Source organism: Colias croceus, chromosome 18, assembly GCF_905220415.1.
Source record: "Colias croceus chromosome 18, ilColCroc2.1".
Classification (NCBI taxonomy): Eukaryota; Metazoa; Arthropoda; class Insecta; order Lepidoptera; family Pieridae; genus Colias; species Colias croceus.
The window spans coordinates 1,562,896-1,590,261 of NC_059554.1; the positions used below are offsets into that span (position 1 = coordinate 1,562,896).

The window sequence follows — 27,366 nt, forward strand, 5'->3', positions numbered from 1 at the left end:
AACAGCGGGGCTTTTAAAAATAAAGACAATGCCACTTTATAAATACCTCCATTAGAATGACGCTTACTGAAATGTCAGAGGATAATATTACAGGATATCATTCTAAACCACAAGAAAAACCTACAAAACGTAAATCTATACTAATATTATAAAGAAATTGTTTGTTTGTTTGAACGCGCTAATCTCAAGATCTACTGGTACGATTTGAAAAATTTTTTCCGTGTTAGATAGCCCATTTATCGAAGGAGGCTATAGGCTAATTATATCATCACGCTAAGAAAAACAGGAGTGGAGCAATGCGGATAAAACCGCGGGGCACAGCTAGCAAATAATAAACATATAGCGTGTCAGTAAACGGAAAATTGTTTAATAAATACTGACGACCTTTCATCACTTCAGAAAAAGTAAAGTGATTATTTCGATAACAAATTTCCATGATTGAGTTGAGCGTTTACAGAGAGATTTCCTCACAGGATTTCCTAGACATTGGAGAAGGATATTGGCTTCTTGTGTCTTGAAAATAAAACGTTAAAGGCTTGAAATAGAGATAAAAAATTTAGTTTAGAAATTGTAGGGAAAGATTGCGTTCGCAGCTAGGGCAAAACTAGTCAAATCTATACTAATATTATAAAGCTGATGAGTTTGTTTGAATGCGCTAATCTCAGGAACTGCTTGTCCGATTTGAAAAATTCGTTCGGTGTTAGATAGCCCATTCATCGAGGAAGGCTAGGCTATAATATATCATCACGCTAAGACCAACAGGAGCGGAGGCACGCGGGTGAAACCGCGGAGAACTATAAATAAAGTTATTGTTGAAACTATAAATAAATTATGTTTCGCAGCTTCATTCTTTGCGATTTATATTGACGTGGTGTAGTAGCGTTCCTAGCCTGAGCCTTGCACGGGTTTTTTAAAGGTATAAGTATTATTAATTTAAATTTATACTTTTATAATTTTTAAATTATACTTTTTTTTTTTTTTTTTTTGTGGCAACACTTTTTACCCCTACCATTTACCCCCATCATTTCTCAAACGGTTCGTTACGATGTGTAGGTCATTCTGCGTTTCCGTGCTCAAGCCTTCGCACGTCTCCGATAAAATAATTTTTGAATTTTAAAAAATTAAAATAATTAGTGCTCAATATGGGGAAGAAAAGGTAACATGAAAAGACGGACGAAGAAATTAGACGAAAGATTAAAAAACTAGAAAATCGGCTTGCCAAAAGAGCAAATCAATCTACAAGCGATTCGTCGGAAGAAAATATGATAGGTAATTTTTAAAAAATACAACGGTTTTTTGTTTTGATTAATTAGTGATGCGTACTGCTAAAATTGGGCTGTTACTATCATCAACATTAATCAATGCTTAGTGATGCGAGGATACCATACTTGGGTTTCTTCTATCACAAATAAAGCGACGCGTACTGCTATACTTGGGCTGATACTGTCGCTGTTTTTAAAAAACATTTGCTATATAGAAATGTTTTTGCAGGCGAACCATTGGATGTGCCATCCCCTGGGTCTTTATACTGCCAGTCGCCACTGAGGGACCACCAAACTGATGAGGCACCTCGACCGTTATCACCATGTCCGCCTTTGTCACCTCAAGAAATCGCGCCACGTCCCGACTCGCCACGACCTGATGAGGTTGTTGAACCGCAACCGGGAACATCGGTGGACAATGATAAACAAAATGAAGAGCTGGAGCTGGATGAAGACGTCCTTCAATTGTTAGGAGACGCTCCAAAAACCGACACCTCGCTCGGCCCTGCGATCCATAAGGATGTAGCCAGCAGATGGCAGGACATCCTTTCCAAAGGACTTCCTAAGGAAATAAAAGATATCCTTTACAAAGAATATCTAGTTCCCAATAATTGCGATTTGTTGCTGGCCCCTGCTCTCAACCCGGAGGTAAAGGCTGCACTGCCTGAAGCTTTAATTAAAAGAGACACGTCGCTCAGCTACAGGCAAAAACAACTTGGGGTTGCACTGTCGGCTCTTGCAACAGTCACCCAAATGGTCATAGCGAATGAGACGTCAAAACAAAAAATTTTAAAGCCTTTAAGTGATGCGTGTCGTTTACTGTGTGACAGCCATCATGCTGAAACGAGGACACGAAGAAAATTTGTAATATCCTCGATTAACACCAAATTAAAAGACGCCCTAATAGAAACGAAACGAGATGCGTTACTGTTCGGTGAGAATATCTCGGACAAACTTAAAGCGGCCAAGTCTATCCAACAGTCAGGTGAATCTTTAAAGAATATACAAAAACCTAAAAATAGACCTAGTGTATCTGTGGCGACTAATCAAGCCAACAAGGGCCGTTTGAACTATGTTCCTCAGCAGCGCCAGGCGGACAACAAACGCCACGACAACCGTTTCGCTCGTGTGCCCAACATAGCGTCGCGTCCACCTCCGAGCAACAGTGCACGACGACCCCCCGACCGGACGTACCCGCCTTCGAAGACACCAGCTCCGCAGCGGAGGCAATAATCGACCAGGTGCGATATGCTGGAAGACTCCAGCATTATTTTAATAACTGGCGTAATATAACTAATGATCAAATCATTTTATCGTGGGTTAAAGGTTATTCTATACCTTTTAAGTCTTATCCGTTTAGAACCGATAAGCCTAGTGTGTATCCTAAAACGGAACAAGAACGACAAGATTTTGATACGTGTCTGTCGAAATTATTATCTATAAATGCCATATCGCATTGTAACCATGAACCGGGCGAGTTTTTATCCTCTATTTTCCTAGTGTCTAAACCAAATGGTGACAAGAGATTTATTCTTAATTTAAAATGCCTTAACAAGTTCATTGAAACTAAACATTTCAAAATGGAGGATTATCGTACTGCGTCAAAGTTGATAACTCCAAACTGTTTCATGGCAACTATCGATTTAAAAGATGCTTATTTTTTAGTACCAGTAAATAAAATGCACAGAAAGTACTTACGGTTTGAGTATGATGGAGTCCTTTACGAATTTAATTGTTTGCCATTTGGTTTATGCACCGCACCGTTCGTGTTTACAAAACTTCTAAAACCTATATTTGAATTTTTAAGAAAAACTCATCGTATGATATCAGTCGTTTATCTTGATGATGTCTTTTGTATTGGTAGAACACTATTAGAATGCCAAGAAAACATAACTTTGACCAAAACACTTTTTGAAAGACTAGGTTTTTTGATTAACTTAGAGAAAAGTTCGTTAGTACCAAAGATGCAATGCAAATTTTTAGGTTTTGTATTCGACTCCAATAATATGTTATTAAAACTACCCGACGATAAGAAGTTAAAAATTAAAGAAAAAGTTTCCACCGTCTTAAATACTAAAAAATGCAAATTACGAGAATTTGCTCAATTTATCGGTTTATTAATTTCAGCTTGTCCCGCAATTCAATATGCTTGGTTATATACTAAAATTTTCGAACAGTATAAATATATGTGTTTGCTTAAAAACACTAGCTACGAACAGATAATTAAAATTCCAGATAATTTAAAATCGGATATGCTTTGGTGGATCCGTAATATAGATATAGGTAATTGTCCTCTCGGGATTGAAGATTTTAATTTAGAGATTTATTCAGATGCATCTAACACCGGTTGGGGCGCCTATTGTAATAACAATAAATGTTTTGGCTACTGGAAAGAATGTGAAAAAACATTGCATATTAATGAGTTAGAATTAAAAGCAGCTTTTCTTGCCCTTAAATCCTTCGCGAAGAATTTATGTTCTTCTCGAATCTTGCTAAGAATTGATAATGTCACCGCAATTTCTTGTATAAATAGAATGGGTAGTATTCAATATGATCACCTTAATGTGGTTACCAGAGAAATCTGGCAGTGGTGTGAAATGCGTAAAATAACTATTTTTGCATCCTATATAAATACAAAGGATAATTGTGAAGCAGACCAATTATCGCGGAAGAAATTTCACGATACAGAATGGGAACTAAACCAAAATGCATACGATGAGATAACTATTAATTTTGGTGTCCCTAAAATAGATTTGTTTGCAAGTAGATGTAATGCAAAGTGTCATACCTATGTAACTTGGAAAAACGATCCTGATGCATGGGCGATAGATGCATTTACGGTTTCATGGAAAAATAAGTTCTTTTACGCATTTCCCCCCTTTTGTTTAATAACAAAGGTAATGCAAAAGATTATAAAAGAAAAGGCAGAGGGTATAGTTGTGGTACCGTATTGGCCTACGCGACCCTGGTTCCCAATTTTTCAGAAATTAATGACAACCAAGCCCATATATTTTGCACCTGATATTAATTTATTAACTTCTCCCTTCAGGATCAACCACAACCTACACAGAACTCTGAAGTTGGTTGCCGCGAAGCTTTCAGGCAAGCTTTACTAAGGAAAGGCTTGTCACCAAGTACGGTACAGATAATGTTATCATCGTTATCTGATTCTACCTACAAACAATACGATGGCTGCATAAAGACATGGATAAACTACTGCAGTACCCACAACTATAGCTACATCTCTGCATCTGTCCCTGTAGTTTTACATTTTCTTACCGATTTATTTAATAAAGGTGCTAAATACGGTACCATTAACTCCTATAAGTCTGCCTTATCATTAATTTTATCTAATTTAGAAGATGATAGGGTAAAACGCTTTATGAAAGGAGTTTTCAAATCGAGGCCAACAAATCCTAAATATCATATAACCTGGGATCCGAGTATAGTTCTCGAACATTTAGCCCAACAGTGGCCAAATAATGAACTCAGTTTGGAAACTCTTTCCAAAAAGACTGCAACTCTATTGGCTTTGGTAACAGCGCATCGAGTACAAACACTTGCTCTTATTAAATTAAAGGACATTGATATAAGAGGCACAAGTGAAATAATAATAATGATTTCAGATTTAATTAAAACTTCTAAGCCGTACTCGTTACAGCCTCTTTTAAGAATTCCTTACTTCAATAGTCGCTCGGAAATCTGTCCAGCCAAATGTCTAGAATCGTACATAAATAAAACATCAACACTTCGACATAATGATCATTTATTTATTAGTTTTAAAAAACCATACTCAAAAGTTACCTCCCAGACGCTCAGTAAATGGATAAAGGACACGCTTCATAACAGCGGAGTAGATACTTCTATATTTAGTGCTCATAGTACTCGCCATGCGTCCACATCCACTGCCAATAGACTTGGGGTCAACATTGATGTTATACGCAAAACTGCGGGATGGTCTGATTCTTCTGCAGTATTTGCTAAGTTTTACAATAGACATGTAATTACTGATCCTACCAGCTTCGCTAAAACATTGTTATCTAATAATGATTGTAACCTGCAAGAAAAATAATTAATGGTTAAATTATGAAAATAATGTGTGATTTATAATATTTATAGTTAATTGATTATTGCAAATAAAAATATGAAACTTACCATAAGTTTTTCAATTTTTATCACCATTTCACATTTTATTTACTCTAAACATCTACACCACGTCAATATAAATCGCAAAGAATGAAGCTGCGAAACATAATTGAAAATCAAACGAACTTACCAAGTGAAGTTCGATGACAATTATGTGAGCAGCTTCATTCGAAGCGATTTATAGATACCCACCCTAAGATTACGGTTAATTCGACAACAAACGTATTAGGTACATAACATTTTAATATATTCCCTGCCCTATATAAATACAAAATGTGAAATATCTCTCAACAAATGACCTACACATCGTAACGAACCGTTTGAGAAATGATGGGGGTAAATGGTAGGGGTAAAAAGTGTTGCCACAAAAAAAAAAAAAAAAAAAGTATAATTTAAAAATTATAAAAGTATAAATTTAAATTAATAATACTTATACCTTTAAAAAACCCGTGCAAGGCTCAGGCTAGGAACGCTACTACACCACGTCAATATAAATCGCTTCGAATGAAGCTGCTCACATAATTGTCATCGAACTTCACTTGGTAAGTTCGTTTGATTTTCAATTTTATCTTACGAATACGAATATTTATACATTTTATTCGAACCAAATGGGAATTACGATATTGCAATATTTAAAAAAAAATCACGTATGTCCTCAACTTTAAATATCGGCTTAAAACTGTAAAACTGCACCATGGGAGGAATGAACTTGTACGAGAGTAAATCACACTGAATATCAATGAATATTTGTGCAAAATATATTATTTGTGCAGAATATATTAACGTATGTAAAAACTGGCGCCGTCCAATATTAGTTTAACGGACAAAGAACGGTAGTTTTGGAATCATTGGGTACATTCATTGTTTACTTTTTAAGTACGGTACTTTGAGTAACGTATTTATTCGGTGATCCTAGAAACCTAAATTCGGATTCTGTAATTGCAGGCCTACGCAAGGAAAGATTTATTAGACACTAGCTTTCCACCCGCGGCATCGCCCGCGCTATTAAAGAAAAACCCGCATAGTTCCCGTTCCTGTGGGATTTCCGTGATAAAACCTACCCTATGTCCTTTCTCGGGTATCAAAATATCTGACATGAGACAGACAGACAGAGTTACTTTCGCATTTATAATATTAGTATGGATTAGTATACATTTATAGAAAATCTCTTTTATAGAAAATCTTCTTTATCCGAACCGCGAGGGACTGGAACATGCTTCCTGAGTCTGTGTTCCCCGACGAGTACAATATGGGGGTCTTCAAGCGTAGAGTGAACAGGTACCTTCTAGGGAAGCGCGCTCCATCTTAGACCACATCTCAGCTTAACATCAGGCGAGATTGTGGTCAAGCGCTTCCCTATAACAAAAAAAAAAAAAAAAAAAAAAAAAAAACAAAAATTTTATGTATTCCTTATTGAACCAATAAAGATTTATTTATAATAATGTTTATTGGTACCAATAAAAATTATGATAATAAATCTACATTAAAACCATTTTAGTTTTAAATCACGGAAGCAACAGCAGCTACAATGTAGGTGACATTGTAAAGTTTTATAGTAGCTGGGCGTAAAATTATTTTTTTATCTAAAAAGAAAAAAAAAATAAGTTTACGTTCATCACTATTATGTTATGATTTTTTTTTTGTAAATTTGAGGTTAACTTTTTGCATTAGAAGCGATTTTCTAAATAAATTTTATCGGTACTAAATGTATTTAAAGTCGTATTCAGCAGTCACCTAAAATATCACAACAATTACATATTCATTTTTGTCCGTTTGTTTCTTGAGGCGTATCAGCGAAACCGCTAAATATAGATATAGGTGTTTTATAGATTCGATGGTAACTGGCGTTATTACTTTTCTTTCATAAAAAGTAGAAGTGTAGTAAAAAAAAGTGAAGTGTATTAGTATTAAGGCTATAAATATCACCTAAGGTGCCAACAAAAAATCTCATCTAATGTGGATTCCCTTTCCCGGTATTAGTAAATATTACTAAAAAACCGTAATCAGGAAACGTTAATGATGATAAACGAAATGATACCATGGAAAAACACATTATAAATCATAATATAAAAAAATACAAGAAATGTTTTTAAAATCAGTAAACATATTTTTCCAATAGCCCATTGTATTCTGTATATCGAGTTCATTGTTAAATTATGTAAAATATATGAATTCTTCGATTGTGTTAGTATTTACTAAACTTCCGCGTCACCTTGTACACTTGTCTAGTGTAACCTTTTAACTTTAAATGTCTTTACCGATAGAATTTATTTTATTTATAACATTATTAGCCTGTTTTTTTCTATCCAGCCATTACTGAACTAGGATAAAATAAAACATCCTGTGACGAAGGAATAATGTAGCTCTGTGCAAGTGAAATAATTTTTCAATCGAGCGGTTTCGGAGCTTATTTTAAACATACAAATACATTTTTTTTATTCAGAAGCATATATTTCTTTTATACACTGGGAGTCTTACAAAAATCAAGTTCTGCATTATAAACAATTGTTAGTTGTTAGAAAGATTTAAGACTAGACATGAATGCAGAAATTTTTATTGTAATTTTTAACATTTAAACTACCTCTACATCGCCTCTGAAATCATCAATTTGAAAACAGTGCGTCCTAAAGTCAATGGGGCCGTATTACGTCCTCTTATTTCCAGAGTTTACACTGTGAATTGAACTGACTGGCAAATTCATATTATGGTCGCAATAACTACTAACTAGCCATGGCTAATTATGGTATAACATGAAATTACCAGTCAATTCAGGGCGTAAACTGTCTTGGAATAAGAGGTCATAATACGATCCTTGTTCGATCTTATAAAAGGCGCTTTTTTACTAAGCCGTATTTGGGCAGCGTGGATTATAGTCTAAACTCTAAATCCTCCTATATGATGATGGGAACTATTGTGTTTAGGATATATCAGAATATTGCGTGAGAGAACCATAAGCTTGTTGTTTCTTGCCATTTTTACGATCAACATGAATTGGTATGACATCTTATGAGATTCCATGTTTATCTTCAGCTGCAGCGTAATCACAGATAACTAAATAACGTAAATAATTGGTTGTTTGTACCGAGATTTTCGAATCGACTATGTACCGAGATTATAAGATTGTATGTGCTATTTTTTTTAACAATTGGCAAGAGCACGCAAAATTTAAAATCAAATATTATAAGCAAGACAAATATAGTTGTCTATGAATAAACTACGACAGCCAAATCAAAGCGTCCAACATGAAACAAGAATGATAAAACATAATAAAAAAATTATGATGCTGAAGACGAACAGGTTACAATTTTTAATAAGGTTAAATAATGTCACAGGAAAAATTGCAAAATCTTTCGGATATTTTAAAAACGATTCTTCGTAATTTATGTAAATTCGTACAATATGGCGTGGCATTTATTGCGTCGCTATTCCGTACATAATATGAGTGATTGACAGAAAAAAGATGTAGTGCCGAACTGCCGAGCACACGTGACAGAAGTGAAACTTCTTTGGCAAGATTACAAACATACTAAAATCGTCGCCTTACTCCATGACATGACACGACCTTGAAATTTTCGAATTTTCGAACTCTCAACGCGCCTAAAGAAGTTTCACTTCAAAGTGACCCCACGTGCGTCGCGTCGTTTGCGCAGCGTATCTCATAAATAATTAATTAATTATTGTCGAATAGCGGCCTACAGTGGGAGACGATAGCAGACGATCGCCAAGAGTACATTGATCTTGTGCCCATAATGTATTGGTGATATCGTCCATTGGAAGCTGAGCGATAAGCGATACGCATAAGTCAAAGTTCTTTATTGAAGCTGTCATTATATAACGCCTAGCTCAGTAGATGTGAGTTATTTATTCAGATTTTGAAATGAGATTGTGAAAGAGAAGTAATTGTAGCACGTTATATTTTGTTCTACTGTAACGTGATCACAACACAAATAATTGGTGTAAATTAGGCCGTCAATAAGCCACGGTGTGACTATATAAATGCGACATAGCTTCGCTTCGCTTCTTCATAGCTTGAATGGTGAAATAAATGAAGCATAATATCAGTTAATATGGCTAAATAAACAATACGTAAACGTAGGTGAACAACCGAAATTGCAACATGAGGTTCAAGCTAATTCACACCTCAAAAACAATAAATAAATTTATTGCAAAAGCAAGTCGAAGTAGCACTGTGCTGCTAATAAAGTTTTTGTCTATTTCATTATTTTCACAACAAAGCCTTATTCGATTTGTGCATTTAAAATTATCGTTAATTATCATCAGTATGAGTGCTTTTAACATTTATATGTCACAGGCATCGGAAGGTGCTTTAATCCTTGGCGAATATTCTGCGACTGTCATCTCCATAAACTACATAATATATTCCCAATTAGCATATCTACAAGTGGTGTACAAGGCTATATTTCGCAGACGGTGACTAATATAGAATCGTGCAATCCTACGCAGCATCTCGGCTATCGAGCGACTCCTCACAATTGCTTTGTTTATAAGTGTATTTAAATTAGTATTTCTTATTTTTAACCGGTATTTTTTTGTTTTGATTATCCGTAGATATTTTATACTGGTTTTTGAAAGTGAAATCTCTTTTATATTTAGTCTAATGTTGTTTTTGTTGGACGATAGTCGTCATATAAAAATATTTGTTTCGACGTATTCTATGGATTAAGATATTTTAAGATTTACGATGGTCTTACGATAATTTTTCTTTGTACTAATAATAGATTTGTTTCGTTCAATATGTTATTTTGTATATAAATAAAATCAAGTTAATGCTTCTAATAAACATTACGAAGGTTACTATGGCATTTTAAATATGTACTGTTATAGATTATAATGAATCATTGTAAGTCCGTAATATTAATATCCGTGTTGAGTAGCATTTATGAAGTAATCAATTAATATTAAGTTTCAAGTTTTAACATTAAAATAGTAATTTAAGTATATTTGTATATTCATTAAAAGCCATTATTTATATTTGGTTTAGTTTCTTGAAAAATTTTGCTGTTGGAGTTGGAGAGTTGAATGCCCCACGATTTCCAAGATTTTATAAAAAAAATAAGCATACCTATAAAAACATATTTATTTGTCACTTGTAAATAAAATAATAATTTTTCACGTTGACAAGGTAATGTGTTATTATTTTTGAATTTGTATTATTTATTGAAATTCGAGACCTATAAAAAAATCTTTACATGTATTAGGTTAGGTTAGGTTTACCTATATATCACCATCTATTCCTATGCTCAAGTATGTCGTTTGGGCCCAGTTGGCCCAACAAATTATACAGAACTTTATTATTTGGAAAAAACTTTCTCAATCTCAAAAAGTAAAAAAAAAACAACAATAAGTATGTCATCCAAATTACTTTGCTACCACTTTTCAACTGCCGTGATAGTGAAAGTTTATTCAAAATCGGTTCACGAGTTTGAGAAACGACAAAAACAAAAAAAAAACTTGTTTTTTTGAAGTGAAACTTCTTGAGACGCGTTGAGAGTAAAATTTCAAGGTCGCGCCATGGCAATACCGTCACGTCATGAAGTAAGGCGACGATTCTGGTATCTTTGAATCTTGTCAAAGAAGTTTCTCTTCTGACACGTGTGCTCGGCACACACGCTCTTCTTTTTCTTTGCATTGAAGATCGTGAATTTACATATTATTTTATATCAACAGTTACTTGTTTGATGTTTTAATAAATAATAAATAGGTACGAATTTTAATTTCAACGCCTTATCTATTATTCCCTTTGTAAATTGTAACGAAGCTTAAGCTCAAGTGACTAAGGGTAAAGAATACGTTATAAATATAATAATATATGTACGTATATTTATTATTTAGTAAGTGTAACATTTAAAATCAATGTTAAATTTAATTTAATATTTATTAATTCAACTAAACTTTGTTTAGAAGCGCTTTTGAATCGTCAAAATATGGAAAAATAATAATATAATTACCACCGGTTTAGGACAGCAGTCTTTAGGTAAAAACTACGTACCTACAAAAAATGTCAAACTTTCATACTTTTTTTAAATAAAAAAGTTTTAGAGCTAGCGTGCAAGAGCAACTTTTGTCTCCGCAACTATTTTGTCTCTCCCGTCAACTCTATAGGAAGTTGCGTCGCTACGTGCGCGCACTTTCTTACTATCATAGAGTTGATGGGAGAGACAAAATAGCTGCGGAGACAAAAGTTGCTCTTGCGCGCCAGCTCTTAGCGGATTTAAAACGAGATTTATTTTTTACATTTAATAAGTAGTAGCAATTTATATTTGTAATATGCAAATGCTTGACCTCTCTGTCTTCAATCTAAACTTCATCTCGATTGGTGCTATGTTTTAGTCCTGAAAGCGTTACAGACATACAGACTTTCGCATTTATTATTAGCTGGATTTTATTCAGGTATTTTAATATGATGCTTTCAGCCTTGGGCGATAGAGTGAGGAATCTACGAACTATGTTGACATTTATTACATTTTCTTTCGTCTCTCTTGTACAATCTAATTAATATATTTTATTATTTCTGTATTGTCAATTGTCATGTTATCATGTAGCCCTGAAGCTATAAGGCCACTAATTTGGAGATTATTGAAAATATATTTTTTTCCTGTTGGATATTTATTTTGTAAAAAAACAAATAACAATAATAATAATATAATTGTAGCATTATAATTGCTTTTCTGATTAGCTTTATAATATTGATATACATATCGGCATTATTAACAAAAAATAATGTGTGGTTTTATGAAACCACGGTAAAAGTGAAACTTTTTTTCACACTATAGACATTTGACTAAAAATTATCGTATTTGTACGATAATTATCGTACGTATCGTGCGTCACGCGACATGCGCTACACAGACCAAAAAGTTCGAGACGATGTAAATATGTAATAAAAGTTTCACTTTAAAAAGTTAAACAATGGATTCTAACATTTTCTACCATAGCTTTGTCCTGCTCTTGCTCACATGAAACGTCAATCATAAAAACAAGATAGGTTATTGCAATAACTAATCCATTGCAAAGCGAATGGGTAACATTTTATTAGTAAGACCATAAGTGTTGGGAAGTGAATAATAAGGGATAAAAATAAAGTATTTCACATGTTTGATTTATCACATGCTACAACTACAACAATTAAATTATTTTATCGTTATGTTAATTATAAAACATAAATATGAATTTAAAATTCGTATTAAAATTCGTGTTTCAACGAAGTAGCAAATTATAAATTAGTGTTACTTTAACGGTGCATTTACATCAAACGAGCGAGTGCGCATTCTAACCCCAGTATATCAAATTATTTTAGTGTAAACAGGCGTAGAGCATTCTTTCGTTGTTCTAGTGCGATTGAAAAGAGTCTATGCAATGTTCTAATACTGAACAACAATGAATACGAGTTCTCGGTTACACTAAAAGATCACGAAAGAATGCTCTTGCAGTCTGTAGCTCTAGCTCTATGTTCGTTTGAATGAATAAAAGAATGAATGAATACTTTATTTGCACCAGTAACAAAATAATAACAGAAAATACAAACAATAGAAAAACGTACAAAAAGGCGGCCTTATCGCTAATACAGCGATCTCTTCCAGGCAACCTTAGGTTCATGTAAATGTTCCAGGCAACGTTTGATGTAAATGTCTCCTTTGAGTTATATTCATAACCATTTATTAACAGTTCCAATTATTCTAGGACCTAGATCATTAAATACAATGTATTTACTTGTATAATTTCTATCTTTTTATCAACGGCACGTGTATTTTTTTGCAAAAGGCAATTTATTGTAACCTTTGCATCCATTGTAATAAAGTATAAAGTAAGTATAAATTAATATTCATGATATTCTATACAATATAATGTAGTGACAAATTAATTAAAGTTTGTATCTTTGCCTAGTTACTAGAAAAACAACATGGTATCTTGAATATATTTAGAGCTAGCGCGCAAGAGCAACTTTTGTCTCCGCAACTTTTGTCTCTCCCGTCAACTCTATGGGCTAGTAAGAAAGTGCGCGCACGTAGCGACGCAACTCCCCAATCCCCATAGAGTCGATGGGAGAGACAAAAGTTGCTCTTGCGCGCTAGCTCTCAATATAATATACAAAATTAAAAAAAAAATAGATTAAACAAAAATACTAAATGAATTTGAACAGCGATATCTTAATTAGCATTCTCAAATATCGATTATCCTAATTGACTGAAAGATTAACATAATAATTAAGATGCCAGATATTTTACCCATTAATCTAAATCTTAGATTAATTATATTAACTATAATATTATGTTTCTTACCTCATTCTATTAATTTAAAATAACTTTTCCCTTTTTGCAACTGATCTTTGTCGCTCATCTATGTAACGTAAAACTTTTGATTCGTTTTTTTTTGAGCTCAAAAGTTCTAAAGAGTTAACGAGACATGCTATCGCGACATCTTACTGATCCCCCACCCCCCCTTTGAAGACGATATCAACACTAATATTATAAAGAGGAAAACTTTGTTTGATTGTAATAAATAGGCTCATAAACTACTGGACCGATTTTAAAAATTCTTTCACCATTCGAAATCTACATTATCCACGATCACGCTAAGACCAACAGGAGCGGAGCCACGCGGGTGAAACCGCGCGGCACAGCTAGCGATATATATGACGATAGTTTATAATTTTTTATGGATCTACTATATAGGTATATAAGCTAATTTTAAATTCACCCTGTAGCCGTATAGCGTAGACCGAAATGAAACAACGAGACGGAAAGGCAGTCTGTCTGGGAAGGCAAATGGAAGGCTAATGGTTATGCGCTTGTACGCAATTATTTGTTCATAAAGTTAACAAATTGCCTTAGATATAAATGCTGATACCAGTTATTAATATATTATAACAATTAAATTAGTGAGAAGGCTTGTGCCACTCAATGGGCGATAAGGGACCAGCTATGTAGTTTCCTTGCTATAGAACTATACACATCATCACTATCACTACATAGTATCTATAAAACAAAGTCGCTTTTCTGTCCCTAATTGTCCCTTTGTATGCTTAAATCTTTAAAACAACGCAACGGATTTTGATCCAGTTTTTTTTATAGATAGAGTGATTCAAGAGGAAGGTTTTAGTATATAATTTATTAAGTTTTAGACAAAGCGGGCGAAGCCGCCTTGGGAAAACTAGTAATAGAATAAAATACCAGAATACATAATATACAATACCACATGACATGACATACAAAACTGTATTTTTCATGAACAATACATCTTTTTAACACCACCTAAGCCACATACCTGGTAAAACTAAGTCGGTTGGACGCCAGTATCTCCGGGAGCGTGCCCCACAGGGTCTGGTGAAGCGCCCGCACCGGCGCGCCCCACCAGCTCGCGTGCCAATACCGCACTGTGGACGACACGCAGCAGTTCACACCTGGTGGAGAAGTGAGACAGTGTTACAGAACATTCTGGAATACTAGTTTGGAAGACTAGGCGATAGTTCATAAAGCCATTCAGGTCTGAAGGAACAAAGAGGTACCGAAACTCTGTGGGCATGCAATGTAGCAATTCTAGTGTGGAAAAAGAATAAGTCGTCTAGCGCCATAAATTTGTACTAAATACTAAATAGATAGGGTACCTATAAAAATTAAGTTAGGCAGTTAAAATATCAAAAACTCTTGTTCTTTTACTGCTCTTGTCTATTTATTTTCCTAAACTTTCCAGAATTTCCAAATATTCTTTAATCACTACCCGCACAGCACCGAAAAATGTGCTATGCCTCTACCAACGACTTTATCGACTCTATCATATTATTATGATCCTTTAAAACAAATCTATCCCACTGACCCTCCAGGTTCAAGACTACCCGCCCTTGACGAGCCATTACTCAACAATGGAGTATAAAAAGAAAACAATTCTCAGTTCTCACGCCAAGTCCCGAGAGTGCCATTCGTTGCACAACCCGGCTCGTGATTGCACACGTGTTGCAAGTAGGTGTAATATTGTATTTAGAAGCCAATTTTATTCATTTTTTGTGGCTTGGCAGGAAAGAGAGAAAGATAATATTTAGCAGTACAATATGCATGACACAAACTTACTTCGAAACAAAAAAAAATTAAAACAGAGGTGCAATATTTTTTTTAACAAAAAACAAAACCACATTTAATTTGTCAGAAATAGACGAATTATAAAGGACAATGTGGAAAGGTTCAAGAATGTGTTATATAAAGTGATTTATGATATAGGTATAATAAATTATAATTTTATTACCTAACTTATCATTTGTCACAATTGTATTTAACTAATGCCAATTAACTATGTCACACAAAGGACAATTAATACCGGGTAACAATGGAAAAAATGTTTAATTAATTAATTTTTTGAATTAATACTTAATAGTAATAAAAAAATAATATGTATTATAGTGTTTGTAACCCAATTAAACGAAAAAAAAAACGTACATACTTCATACTATAAACACAACATGAACTTTTACGTTATGTATTTTGATAATATTAAATAAAAGCGGAATAAATTTGGTACTATATTTGATACTAGTCTAGTACGGTAGTACCTATGAGAAATCGTTCTCACCCGACTACTCTTGTTTACCATACATTATACGATACTTTATCCTTAGTCGCAGTCCGCAGATAAACTAATACATAGTAACATGGTGCACATGCCCTTCAAGAGTCCATTTCCCAAAACACTTTACTCAATTCGTTTTAATTATGTGTTTTGTATTTTAGGTGGTTCAGGCATTTAAAAGAGAGTTAATAATCATTACCTGCAATGTATACCGACGCGACATAACCAATTGTCGAATATTGTATGAGAAATAACAACTTGGGAATTTTAAACCTTATCGTGATGTATGGAAGTTCAATTTTCGAAAGCCTTCGCTTGGACGTTGTGAATATCTTCAAAATACTTTAAACGATTTTGACCTTTATCCGCATACATAATAGTACCATTTTTCACTCAAAACTTAACTGTATGGATACCATAACAAAGCATAACTCAAACGATTCTGAACCTTACAACAATAACGTCCAAGTTCACTTTCCAACTTTCAAACCAGAACGGCATATGCACCACCATATCTCATAATAAGGGATTGTCGACCTTACCACCATATCCTATAGGTTCATTCTCCAGCAGCTTGAAGGTGAACGGTATGTGTACCCTCTGCATGAGAAGCCTCGGCGGCTGCATCGCCCGCGGCCACGTCTCCTCCCTCCCCTCCCCTACTATTCCTATGACCTCCATGTTTCTGGAACAATCGAGAAGGTAATCATAAGATTGAAAAGAGACCTATGGCTTGCAGGAATAAGCTGTCTACTGGTGAAATTCTCATAATTGGTAAAATTTTAATGTATTAAAATTTTAACCAAAAAGTAATAAAAATGTCCTGTCTAGACTTGTGTGCGTTGTCATTTGCTTTAAATCACAGATAAGATAATTCTATACCTACATAAATCATTTTAAGATCCCTAATTCCTATATCTTTCGAAATGAATAGCATCGTCATAAATAACTTTATCTAGCAGTATGATCAGCGTAGCGGAGCATTTTCATTTGGTAAAATTAATGGCAAATGTATTTGCTCCCTACATCGATCAAACCTTTTTTTTTACTTTTTCTAATCTGTTAAAATATAGTTGTTCGTTTTTGTTTTGTCTTGTTGATAAACCTGATTTTATTGAACTGTATTATATAATCGGCTATTCTTGGTTCACTTAATTATGCATTCATTATCACGACACTGGTCATTGCTAGCTTATATAAGGTTAAGCTTCTGCCTTTCCTGTAATGCTGCCCTTTTCAAATTCCTGAACTGCATAGTTTGTTTTATCTTCATGTTTATCTTATTAAACTTTTAACACGCGAATAGACGAAGCATTTAAAAGTGTTTGTTGGTTCGTTATTTTTGTTGTAATTGGAGATTGGTTTGAAGTAGTTAAGTTATATGCACGGACGTCGGACATACTCTCTGGTGTTTATAAACACCACCTTGTTGATAAACAACTGTGGAAGGAAACATTTTATTCAGGTTACTCGTGAGTGCAACCTCGGGAAGACGTTCATCAACTCCTATTTATTATTCAGTAGCCGCGTCCAGACCGACCGAGCGCGGCTCGCGAGTCCCGCTCGCGAGCCAATAGTTCGGCCGGTGTGGACGGCGCTCGGGCTTCCTCGGGCGCACGTTGGCTCGGCCGAGCGCCGCTCGACCCCGAGCCATGCGTTGTCGGTTTTTGGCGATGCTCAAAGGCGGCTCAGTCCGAGCTGCTCGCCCGGTGTGGACGGACTTAACGACGCTCGCGAGCCAGAATCAAAAATGTATAAAGAAGACAGTATTCGCTTAATACAACTTTACGGAAGCTTCAAAATGTTATGGGATTCGAAAGATCCAGATCATTTAAATAAAAACAAGCGAGAAGATTCGGTTTTGGTACAATTTTTTAATCCAGAGTTTTCGTTTCTTTTTTCTTTTTTTTATGATATATCCAGACAACACAAGCGCCGCAGCAGCTAATAATACGTGGTTTTCCATCGTTAAAAGTTATACGGAGAGAAACTGAATTGCTCAAACCGGCTCACCTTGGCTCGCGAGCGCGGCTCGAAACTTTTCACAATTAGCTCGGGTGCCACGGCTCGCGAGCAGGAAGTCTGAGCGCGGCTCCCGAGCCGCGCTCAGCCGGTCTGGACGCGGCTAGTAAAGTGTGCGAGGCTTGAGCCTTTTATGAGTGGACGAAAGACAAAAGATATTCGTCGTCGTTTCCCTTTAGTCTCCTATCTTTAGAACGATCAATTTTGTCATATCGTAGGTAATCAAAATTCGTTCATATTAGCAATTGGGAATTTGAATAGTCATTTTTTTTTTATTTAAACTACGGATTCTTAATATGTACTACTTCGAACAAGTAGAATCTATGAGGAATTCGATAGTTACTATATATATGATGTTTTATTTACATATCTATACTAATACTAGCAAACCAGGCGAACTCCGTTTCGCCACCAGCCTTTTCTTTGCTATAAACCCGAGACCTTTCCAATGAATGCAAAACCGTGGAAATCGGTTCGTGCGTTCTAGAGTTATAGAGTCAGGAAGGAAAACCCAACTTATTTTTATTTTTTACTAGCGGTCCGCCCCGGCTTCGCCCGTGGTACATATTCACGTTTTCTCTACATAAGAACCATCCTCGTACTTCAAGGAATATAATAAAAAAAGAATTAAAGAAATCGGTTCAGCTGTTCTAAAGTTATGCGCTTACCAACACATTTTTACCCGACTACGGCAAAGCAAAAGGAGGGTTATGATTTTGACAGGCTATGTATGTATGTATGTATGTATGTATTTATGTATGTTCATCTGTTCCCTCGTAACGTCTAAACTACTTACCAGAATTTGACAAATGACATATCATTAGAAGCGTCTTAATTGTCCGCTGGTTATAGGCTATATGGGGTTTCACAAAATTTAATGTGGCGTCCTCTATCGGACAAAACATACAAAGTAAAAAAATAAAGTTAATATAAATATCCCGTGTTTAGTATCATTTGAAAGCGCTTTCCTTGTACATTTTGAATATATATATATTACTAGCATTTGCTCGTGACTTTACCTGTATTCATGGGCTGATTGCATATAATTCACATCTTTTCGTCCATAGCTTCTTTATTAGTTCATCAGTTTAACTTTTGTTAATATTATGCCCCCAAATACACTTTAACACCAAAATAGTACAAATAATATAAAGTGAAAAAACTAAAACCCAACTACGACAATAACCGGCGCTGAAAAAGTATAAAACAAGATTTCAGAATACTGAACTGAACAAAGTTGCTAATGTAGTTTCAAGTAAAAGGACACAGTAGACTCTACCAAGATGCCTTCGTTGTAAATTGACAATAATGTCATACAATACTATTCTGAAGTATGCAATATTCCACTATGTAAAGATAAATTTTCATGTTTGGAAAGGCGTAGTCACACGTTACATAATATACCTATCTACCGTAGCTCTTCAACAACGTGTGACTACGCCTTTCCAAACATGAAAATTTATCTTTACATAGTGGAATATTGCATACTTCAGAATAGTATTGTATGACATTATTGTCAATTTACAACGAAGGCATCTTGGTAGAGTCTACTGTGTCCTTTTACTTGAAACTACATTAGCAACTTTGTTCAGTTCAGTATTCTGAAATCTTGTTTTATACTTTTTCAGCGCCGGTTATTGTCGTAGTTGGGTTTTAGTTTTTTCACTTTATATTATAGGATTCATTTTTATATTATCTATACTAATATTATAAAGCTGAAGAGTTTGTTTGTTTGAACGCGCTAATCTTGGGAACTACTGGTCCGATTTGAAAAATTCTTTCGGTGTTAGAAAGTTCATTTGTCGAGGAAGGCTATATATCATCACGCTAAGACCAACAGGAGCTGAGCCACGCGGGTGAAACCGCGGGGCTCAGCTAGTAGATTATAAAGCTGAAGAGTTTGTTTGTTTGAACGCGCTAATCTCGGGAACTGCTGGTCAAATTTGAAAAATTATTTCGTTGTTAGATAGCCCATTTATCGAGGAAGGCTATAGGCTATATATCATCTCGCTAAGACCAACAGGAGCCGAGCACTGCGGGTAAAACCGCGGAGCACAGCTAGTTTCCTATAACGACGAACGATCCTATTCATATTATACCAATCTAGATCCTAGATACTAATCCTGACTAAATGTCAATTCAGTCGGTTGGTTATGATTCCGGGTGAACGCTTTAGTGGCCTTAGTTAAAGTTCCGTGTGAATACTTATAATGCTAGATTAACAATTAAGTTTAAGTACTAGTATAGTACTATAGTATCTGTGGTTGAAGTAAACACGCGCTTTGCGTGTACTAACGATTGACATTAATATAAATGAAAAACAGACAAAAATACAGGTTAAGATTAGGGCTGCCAAACATTTATATGAGGGATTGGGTTATTTTTTTACAAACGCAGTTTTGTAAACTTCCAAAAGAAGAATACAAACGTAGTTTAGTAAACTCCCAATAGAAGAATGACATGCTGATTGAAATACGCAGAATATATTTCTTTGTTACCTACTTTGCAGATAATATTGTAAAGAGCTGATTTAAAAGTTAATATATTTTGATGGTCGAGTATCAATATCGATTTAAAGGCAGAACGGATGTGAATAATGAGCATACATATAAATGAAATGATTCGATTAGTTTAATGGTTAGTGACCCTATTATAATATGAGGGGGTAACTATGGGATGTCTACTGGAAAAATATCGTGTTCAATATTGTTCTTATAATGTTCGTATTGGCCTAACGGTTATGTCATTTTGCTAAGTTAGAACCTATGGGCAGCAACAGTATACCTTAATAATTAATTAATAATAATAAAATGTTGCAATTATGAAATGCAAATTGGCAATTCTAAATTAGATATCTTAGCAGGTGCAGACGCATATTGCATTGAGTTTCGAATGAGCCCTATTAAAGCAGACACAAGGTACGTCTCTTTAAATGGCATTAGTTAGAGTTAAATTACGTGTATAGCCACACGAAAATAAACTCAAGAATTCTCTAGTAAATGTAGGAATGTTAGGTTTACTTTTAGAATAATGATAAAATTTCTTGCAACTGAACTTCGTATAAGTATTTTTATGTCTAGTATTTTTTTTTGTTTTAGTTAAAAAAACTAGACAAATGGTTTACTTTATTTGCACAATCTTATCATTCCTTTAAAGGTGAAACCCTTGCATATAACTTTCCACATTTAAAGCATTTCTATAGATATAAAGGTGTACAGCGCAACTTCTTTTTGTAAAGTAGGTGAGAGGCTTCACTTCAGTCTAAATATTGCAAGCATAAACACTCTAGTGCAGGCTGCAGGGTACTACGTCGTGTCGTGAAATTAACGAGAAATCCCAGAGGTCATCTTTGTTACGAATAACCTAAATTTAGACTTGTGAAATGTACCAAATGGGGCTGTGGAATTTTATCGGAGATTTGAGATATAAATACGGGCTGCTGATATGGGCAGTGTGAACTTTGCACCCAAATTTAAGAAAAATCATCACATTTTTTGTGTTCAATTTAAAGATTTTGATATGTAGTAGTAAGTAGTGAAATTATTTTTTTTGTAGTTGTGCCATTTTTTTATAGGCACAAAAAAAATCGTCATCCGAAATTCCAATAAATATTTTAGACCGGTTGTTTCTCATAGGTAAACGTTTGAACAAAAACTGGGACATTTTTTAAAGTCGGGTGCCAATTTGAAATACCTAACCACTGGTATGTTTATATTAAGTTTATCCGGTGCTTTTTTTTGTTATGTTTCATAGTTTGATAATGATAACAAACCAGTTGACTAATTTATTTGTGGTCAAAGTTATAGAGGGATTAGTAATTTAAGTGTTGACAGTGCGAGTTAAATATCTCAAGCCACATGGAACTTTCCACATCCTAATTCGTCCCTTTATCATTTTGTTTATGGCCATGCGTCAGACGGTAGAGAATGTTAATATACTAACGAACTATAAAGGTTTAGAAGTTTTGATGATAAAACAGAGCTTATCTACTCTTTGTTATTTTTTTTTAATCTTCGCAAATAAAAAAAAGATTTGTTATGTAATTTATAGCACGAAAGTGATTATATCTATATAATGACATAAATAAAATGGTGACATAGGTATTTATGTACATATCACTACAGATAATAAATTCAATTTAATTTTGTTTTATTAAAATTTAAAAAATCGGCACTTCGATCAAAACAGCATCCAAATTAGTTCAGCGAATTAGACACCAAAAGCCGTACGGAAATACTTTCGCGTTTATAGGTATTATGAGAATAAATGAATGAATGAATAATAATTTAAAAAAATAAAGGTATAAATTGTGAATTGCCTTGAAAAAGGTGTGTACTATTGTCACACTATTGTTCAGAAATGTTGAATGCATTTAAACACCGACCGTAAAGACAGAGGAACGTTTTTAAAAGCCGCGTATCAAAACATTTAGAATTCACAGTAACTTAACTAGATAAGAAAACAAAACAAACACGGACGATTGTGAACTGAAACTGTGTAAATAACTTTTTATTTATTTCCAAGAGAAGAATTTATTGACCTCCCCCAGCGAGTCCAAAATTGAAATGGAAATACAAAACAGATTTTGAAATATCACCACTGAACCGATTTGCATGAAAAGTTCAAGACATTTTGGAAACGAAAACTATGCAGATTTTTCTTTGAGTAAGCGGACGAAGCCGCAATAGCCGAATAAATTAATTATTAAGTAGGTTTATTTTGACTTTTTTTTTTTTTCACCTAATATAATGAACCTAACTACTTAGGGTATCATTATTGAAAATTACGATCTAGCCTTATACTATAGGCTAATGAGTAATATAAATCTAACTTAATTTGCTAGGTAAAGTATGTCTAAGAACGTGTCCATTAACACTTTTCTTAATGTCTCTATTAAGGCGAAGACACTTCGTTCATGTGTTCTTTATGAATAGCACTCACTATATTACACTAACACTTCACTAAACTAACTCAAAAGGTTTTGTCCTTTTCAGTCTTCTCACTATGTCCGTGTTGTCAATGACATTATGACTGATAACACAAGTTAGTCTAATCTAATATATCTGTGCCTCCAGTGAATAAGGGAATAACTCAAAAACAGCACTTTTCAGGAGAGACAAAAAACTATATATCAACACTAAATCTTTATAGCTTCAAATTTTTAAGCTTGTATGGGTAAGATATGATGTTAGACTTTAGTTTTACATATGAACAGATATTGTAACAACCCCATAAATATACTTTTTTCGTGTTTTTTTGTAGTTGTGGCCTTATGAACGAGTACTTCATGGAATAACTCAATGTATTCACATAATTTTTTTTTGCTCTTTGCAATATAACGACTTATGCCCTAATGCACTATGTTCATAGTCGCATAACACGACTTATATTATTGCCAGTTTTGGTTTTATAGAAATGATGCGACTTATTATGCTTGAAATTTGTGTACTTTATGACTCAATTGATGCCTTTTAGTGGAATAACCATGCACGTAGCTTGAAAAACGAATAAAATCTACGGATTTTTTATCGTTATTAGATATAATAAAAACAAAACAACATTTAGGTGTTTATGCATTTAACCCTAGAAGTCCAATCTACGTAAATGTGATGTACACCGCGGCGTATTATCTTTGTCTTTTCTATATTTACCATCGAATCGCTTCGAAATCCAGAAACAACTCATTAGCCGTCGAGACCTAGCAGTACATACTTAGTTGGCTCATCCCGGTAAATTCCGCCATTTTGTAGTAAAGAGGATATTGTACGTCATTTTGACGTATAATTGGGCTTTTCGTAACTTATACGATTGTTTAAAAAAAATTATTTTGTGATTTATTTGAATATTTTTTTTTCTAAGTCACGTTTTACATGATATAGTATTATATACTATATATTGAGTATAAAATAGGATCCTGAAAACTTTAACACTAGGACGAAAAACCTTCAATTTTAGTAAATGACGATTATTGTCCTCCGCTGGATTTGGACTCCAAGCAAAGAGATAAGAGAAGCTTGAAAACCATATTCCTGTATGTTCAGCTACCTTACAGGGAAAGTTATAGGTGGTCAGTGGCGATATTTTACGGCATGATACGGAATTTTAACAATTTCTATATCTAATAATATCAAAATAATATAGATAAATAAAGAAAAAACAATGAGCCGCAAAGATTTTATGAAAAAATTAAGCACAGATTTGAAGGTGCCTTGGATGCAAATACGACTTGAAGAGACTCTACGTGGCAATATCCCAATTTTTTCAAAATATGTGGTACCAGAGTATCCATAATACCTATGTTTACGATAATGCAGGACCAAAATAGTATCGATATTGCGGATTTTTTTCCTATAAAAAAGGCAAATTACTTACAGTGGCTAAAACGCTATATGAGAGAGAACACAATATTCATAATTGTCAAGACTGGTTTTTTCTATGCGTCTATAATTATAGTATTATTGGTTAGATTAAATTAAAAAGAGAAAAAAAAAAGATTAAAAACTAGTTATTTTTTATAAAACTTACCCAATTAAGTATAAGAAGAAAATATACCTAACATTTTTGTTGGCTTTAGATGATTCAATTATCGTTCCGTATTTATATAAACAAAGAGTATAATATCATTAAATGCACTTAATGTGTTAATTTTATAATCATTCATTCATATAATCATTTAATTATTATTTAATAATCATATTTGTATAATATGCTTGCACATACCATTTATATATCTAACTAGCTCACTTTCCAAGTTTTTTTGTTTTATAAAAGTTCAAATGACTTAGGGAGAAGCTGGTGCCTGTATATACAGGCTAGTTCTTCGAACTAAGCCTAAAACGGGTGCCACTTATACTTTTTAATTGTGAACAAAACTATATTGAATATGTCCATGTTTATGTCTATGAAAGAATAAGAAATAAACGATATATAATTAATTAATTACTATAATTAATTAAAACTGTATTTTTATCTATTGCAAAAAATAGGTTAATTTCCATAGAAATATTATTAGTATCTCAAGTTAACTGATAAATACCTTTTTTTTTTAATATGTATAAAGATTTATTGTTGCAGATTTATTGAAAAAACGATTGAAAAATATTATTAAGCAAAAAGGAATAGTGTCCGTTGTTTCCGTGCAGTATTGAATAGACCAATAGCAACACGGCATTAATGCGCAACTGTCTCATGTCGTCACTTGAACCAATGACACTAAGAGTTGTTCCTTTATGCTCATGTTAGAAAAATGACACAAATGCGTTTATACTAAAATAGTGTTAGCAAGGATGGAACAAAATGAATTAAGTCTTTATTCAAAAAGTATAACTACACATATGTCTTTATGTTCGTGGGTTATTTTGACTCGAGACGAATAGTTCCTTTGCGATTGCCTAAAATGATGAATAAGGTAACTTATACCGTTAATCACACCCTACTTATTCCGTTTGGGTCATTCGAAAAAATGGGTTAGGATGCAGCTAGAGATATGACCTTTTGATATGTTGTGTATTTTGACGAGCTGAATCCAATGGTGCAATAAAAACCAAAGGGAATAACTCGTCTTACTCCCTTATTCACTGGAGGCACCTGGCACAGATATATTATAAAGGCGAAAGTTTGTAAGTATGGATGTATGGATGTTTGTTACTCTTTCACGTAAAAACTACTGAACCGATTACAATGAAATTTAGCACACATATATAGTGTAACTTGGATTAACACATAGGATAGTTTTTATCCCGGAAATCCCACGGGAACGGGAACTATGCGGGTTTTCCTTTGCAAACGCGGGCGAAGCCGCGGGCGGAAATCTAGTATAGTTATTATTAATTTTATCAACCATATCGTTCGGTCATACTTTATAGATATTTAAGACTTCTATAGACTAAAATAAATACCTAGAAAAGTTATATCTCCATATACTAGTGTTGCCGAACTATCGATAGTTTGACTATCGATAGTTGACCTTGAAAATAAGTCAGAATATCGATAGCACTATCGATAGTATCGATATTATCGATACTATCGATACTATCGATAGCGTTAATCATGGAATACTATTGATGAACTGCAATAGTATCGATAAAATCGATAGTATTGATTGCCAATAGTTGCTATACTATCGATACTGTCGATAGTATCGATACTATTGCTACTGAATATTGCAACTACAATCGATACTATCGATAGTACTGATACTATCGATAGTTTTGAGCTATCGATAGTAGTAAATTGTGCAATAGTATTGTTCACGATTTCTTGGTATAATGGGTCAATTTAAATTAGAAGACACTAACTATGCACAAATGTACGTGGCTTATTGGATTACGAATTAACGAACTAAAAAAAATGGATTGTACAAAGCGCCAATAGATAACTTGAAAAGTATTATAACCAAACATCTAGTTCTCTGTCATCCACTATAATATTATTGATAAAGCAATACTATCGAGAAAAAGGTCACTATCGATGGGACGATATTATCGATAGTATCGACACTATCGATAGTATCGATAGTTCGTTCGATATTGAGCTTCGATAGTATCGACACTATCGATAGTATCGATAGTTCGTTCGATATTGAGCTTCGATAGTATCGATACTATCGATGGTATTACTATGTGTCGATAGTATTTACGCTTATAGGACTATCGATACTATCGATAGTATCGACACTATCGATAGTATCGATAGTGCTATCGATACTATTGCTTTTCCCCAACTATCGATAGTTAATCGATAGACTATCGATAGTGGACTATCGAGCGGCAACACTACCATATACCCTCAGCCTTTCAAATCGCACAATGAATGGACGATCTCTATCTATTAAGAAGTAATAAGCAATAAATAACTTATAATACCTTCTCGCAGTAGCCTCCAGAAGTCTATCATTATTCATGGCCGAATTTAGTGAGATGGAAATATTTAGTACTAGGTTTCTGCCCGCGGCTTCGCCCGCGCAGTCAAAAAAAACCCGCATGTCCCGGAGTAAAAATCCGGGACATAGGATAGGTTTTATCCCGGACATCCCACGCGAACGGGAACTATGCGGGTTTTTCTTTAAAAACGCGGGCGAAGCCGCGGGCGGAAAGCTAGTATCCGATAAATAATTTCTAAATGGAAATATTTATTTTTATTCGTATAACCACAGACTAGCGTCAAGTTCAACAAGTGAAGGTACGCAATAGGGTGTCAAGGATGCAAACGGCGAAACACCGGTTGATGCTGTTTCGCAACTGTGATTGTGGAATATTTGGAATAGCGCGCCGGGTATCATAAATCTTGTGTGAGTAAATCCGTATGATCTTGTTGGATTGAATTTTATGCGTTTTTAGTGCTTAGAATGATGGTTGAA

At 34.2% G+C, this 27,366-nt stretch overlaps 2 protein-coding genes and 1 long non-coding RNA gene across 5 annotated transcripts in view; 1 reads left to right on the forward strand and 2 right to left on the reverse strand.

The window, feature by feature from the left end:
• The window catches only part of LOC123699494 (cell growth regulator with RING finger domain protein 1-like), a 44,712-nt gene that overhangs the window by 11,652 nt on the left and 5,694 nt on the right, over positions 1-27,366 (reverse strand). For both annotated transcript variants that reach the window (XM_045646442.1, XM_045646441.1), the window contains exons 2-3: positions 16,529-16,671; positions 14,694-14,829 (exon numbers count right to left, since the gene is read on the reverse strand). In XM_045646442.1, the coding sequence (XP_045502398.1) occupies positions 14,694-14,829; positions 16,529-16,671 (279 nt within the window). The remainder of the gene's footprint in view (positions 1-14,693; positions 14,830-16,528; positions 16,672-27,366) is intronic.
• LOC123699492 lies at positions 1,307-5,416 on the forward strand. Of its 2 annotated transcripts, XM_045646440.1 has the most exons (3): positions 1,307-2,247; positions 2,346-2,503; positions 4,312-5,416. In XM_045646440.1, the coding sequence occupies exons 1-3, from the start codon at positions 2,016-2,018 to the stop codon at positions 5,332-5,334; spliced, it is 1,413 nt and encodes a 470-aa protein (XP_045502396.1). In that variant the 5' UTR covers positions 1,307-2,015; the 3' UTR covers positions 5,335-5,416. The 2 variants fall into 2 exon arrangements, with proteins under 2 accessions (XP_045502396.1, XP_045502395.1); XM_045646439.1 differs by lacking the exons at positions 1,307-2,247; positions 2,346-2,503 and adding an exon at positions 3,492-4,159.
• Positions 5,012-5,617, reverse strand: LOC123699495. The gene is made up of 2 exons (XR_006752527.1): positions 5,418-5,617; positions 5,012-5,319 (listed from the first exon to the last, which is right to left on the reverse strand). It is a non-coding gene; the product is annotated as an uncharacterized LOC123699495 (long non-coding RNA).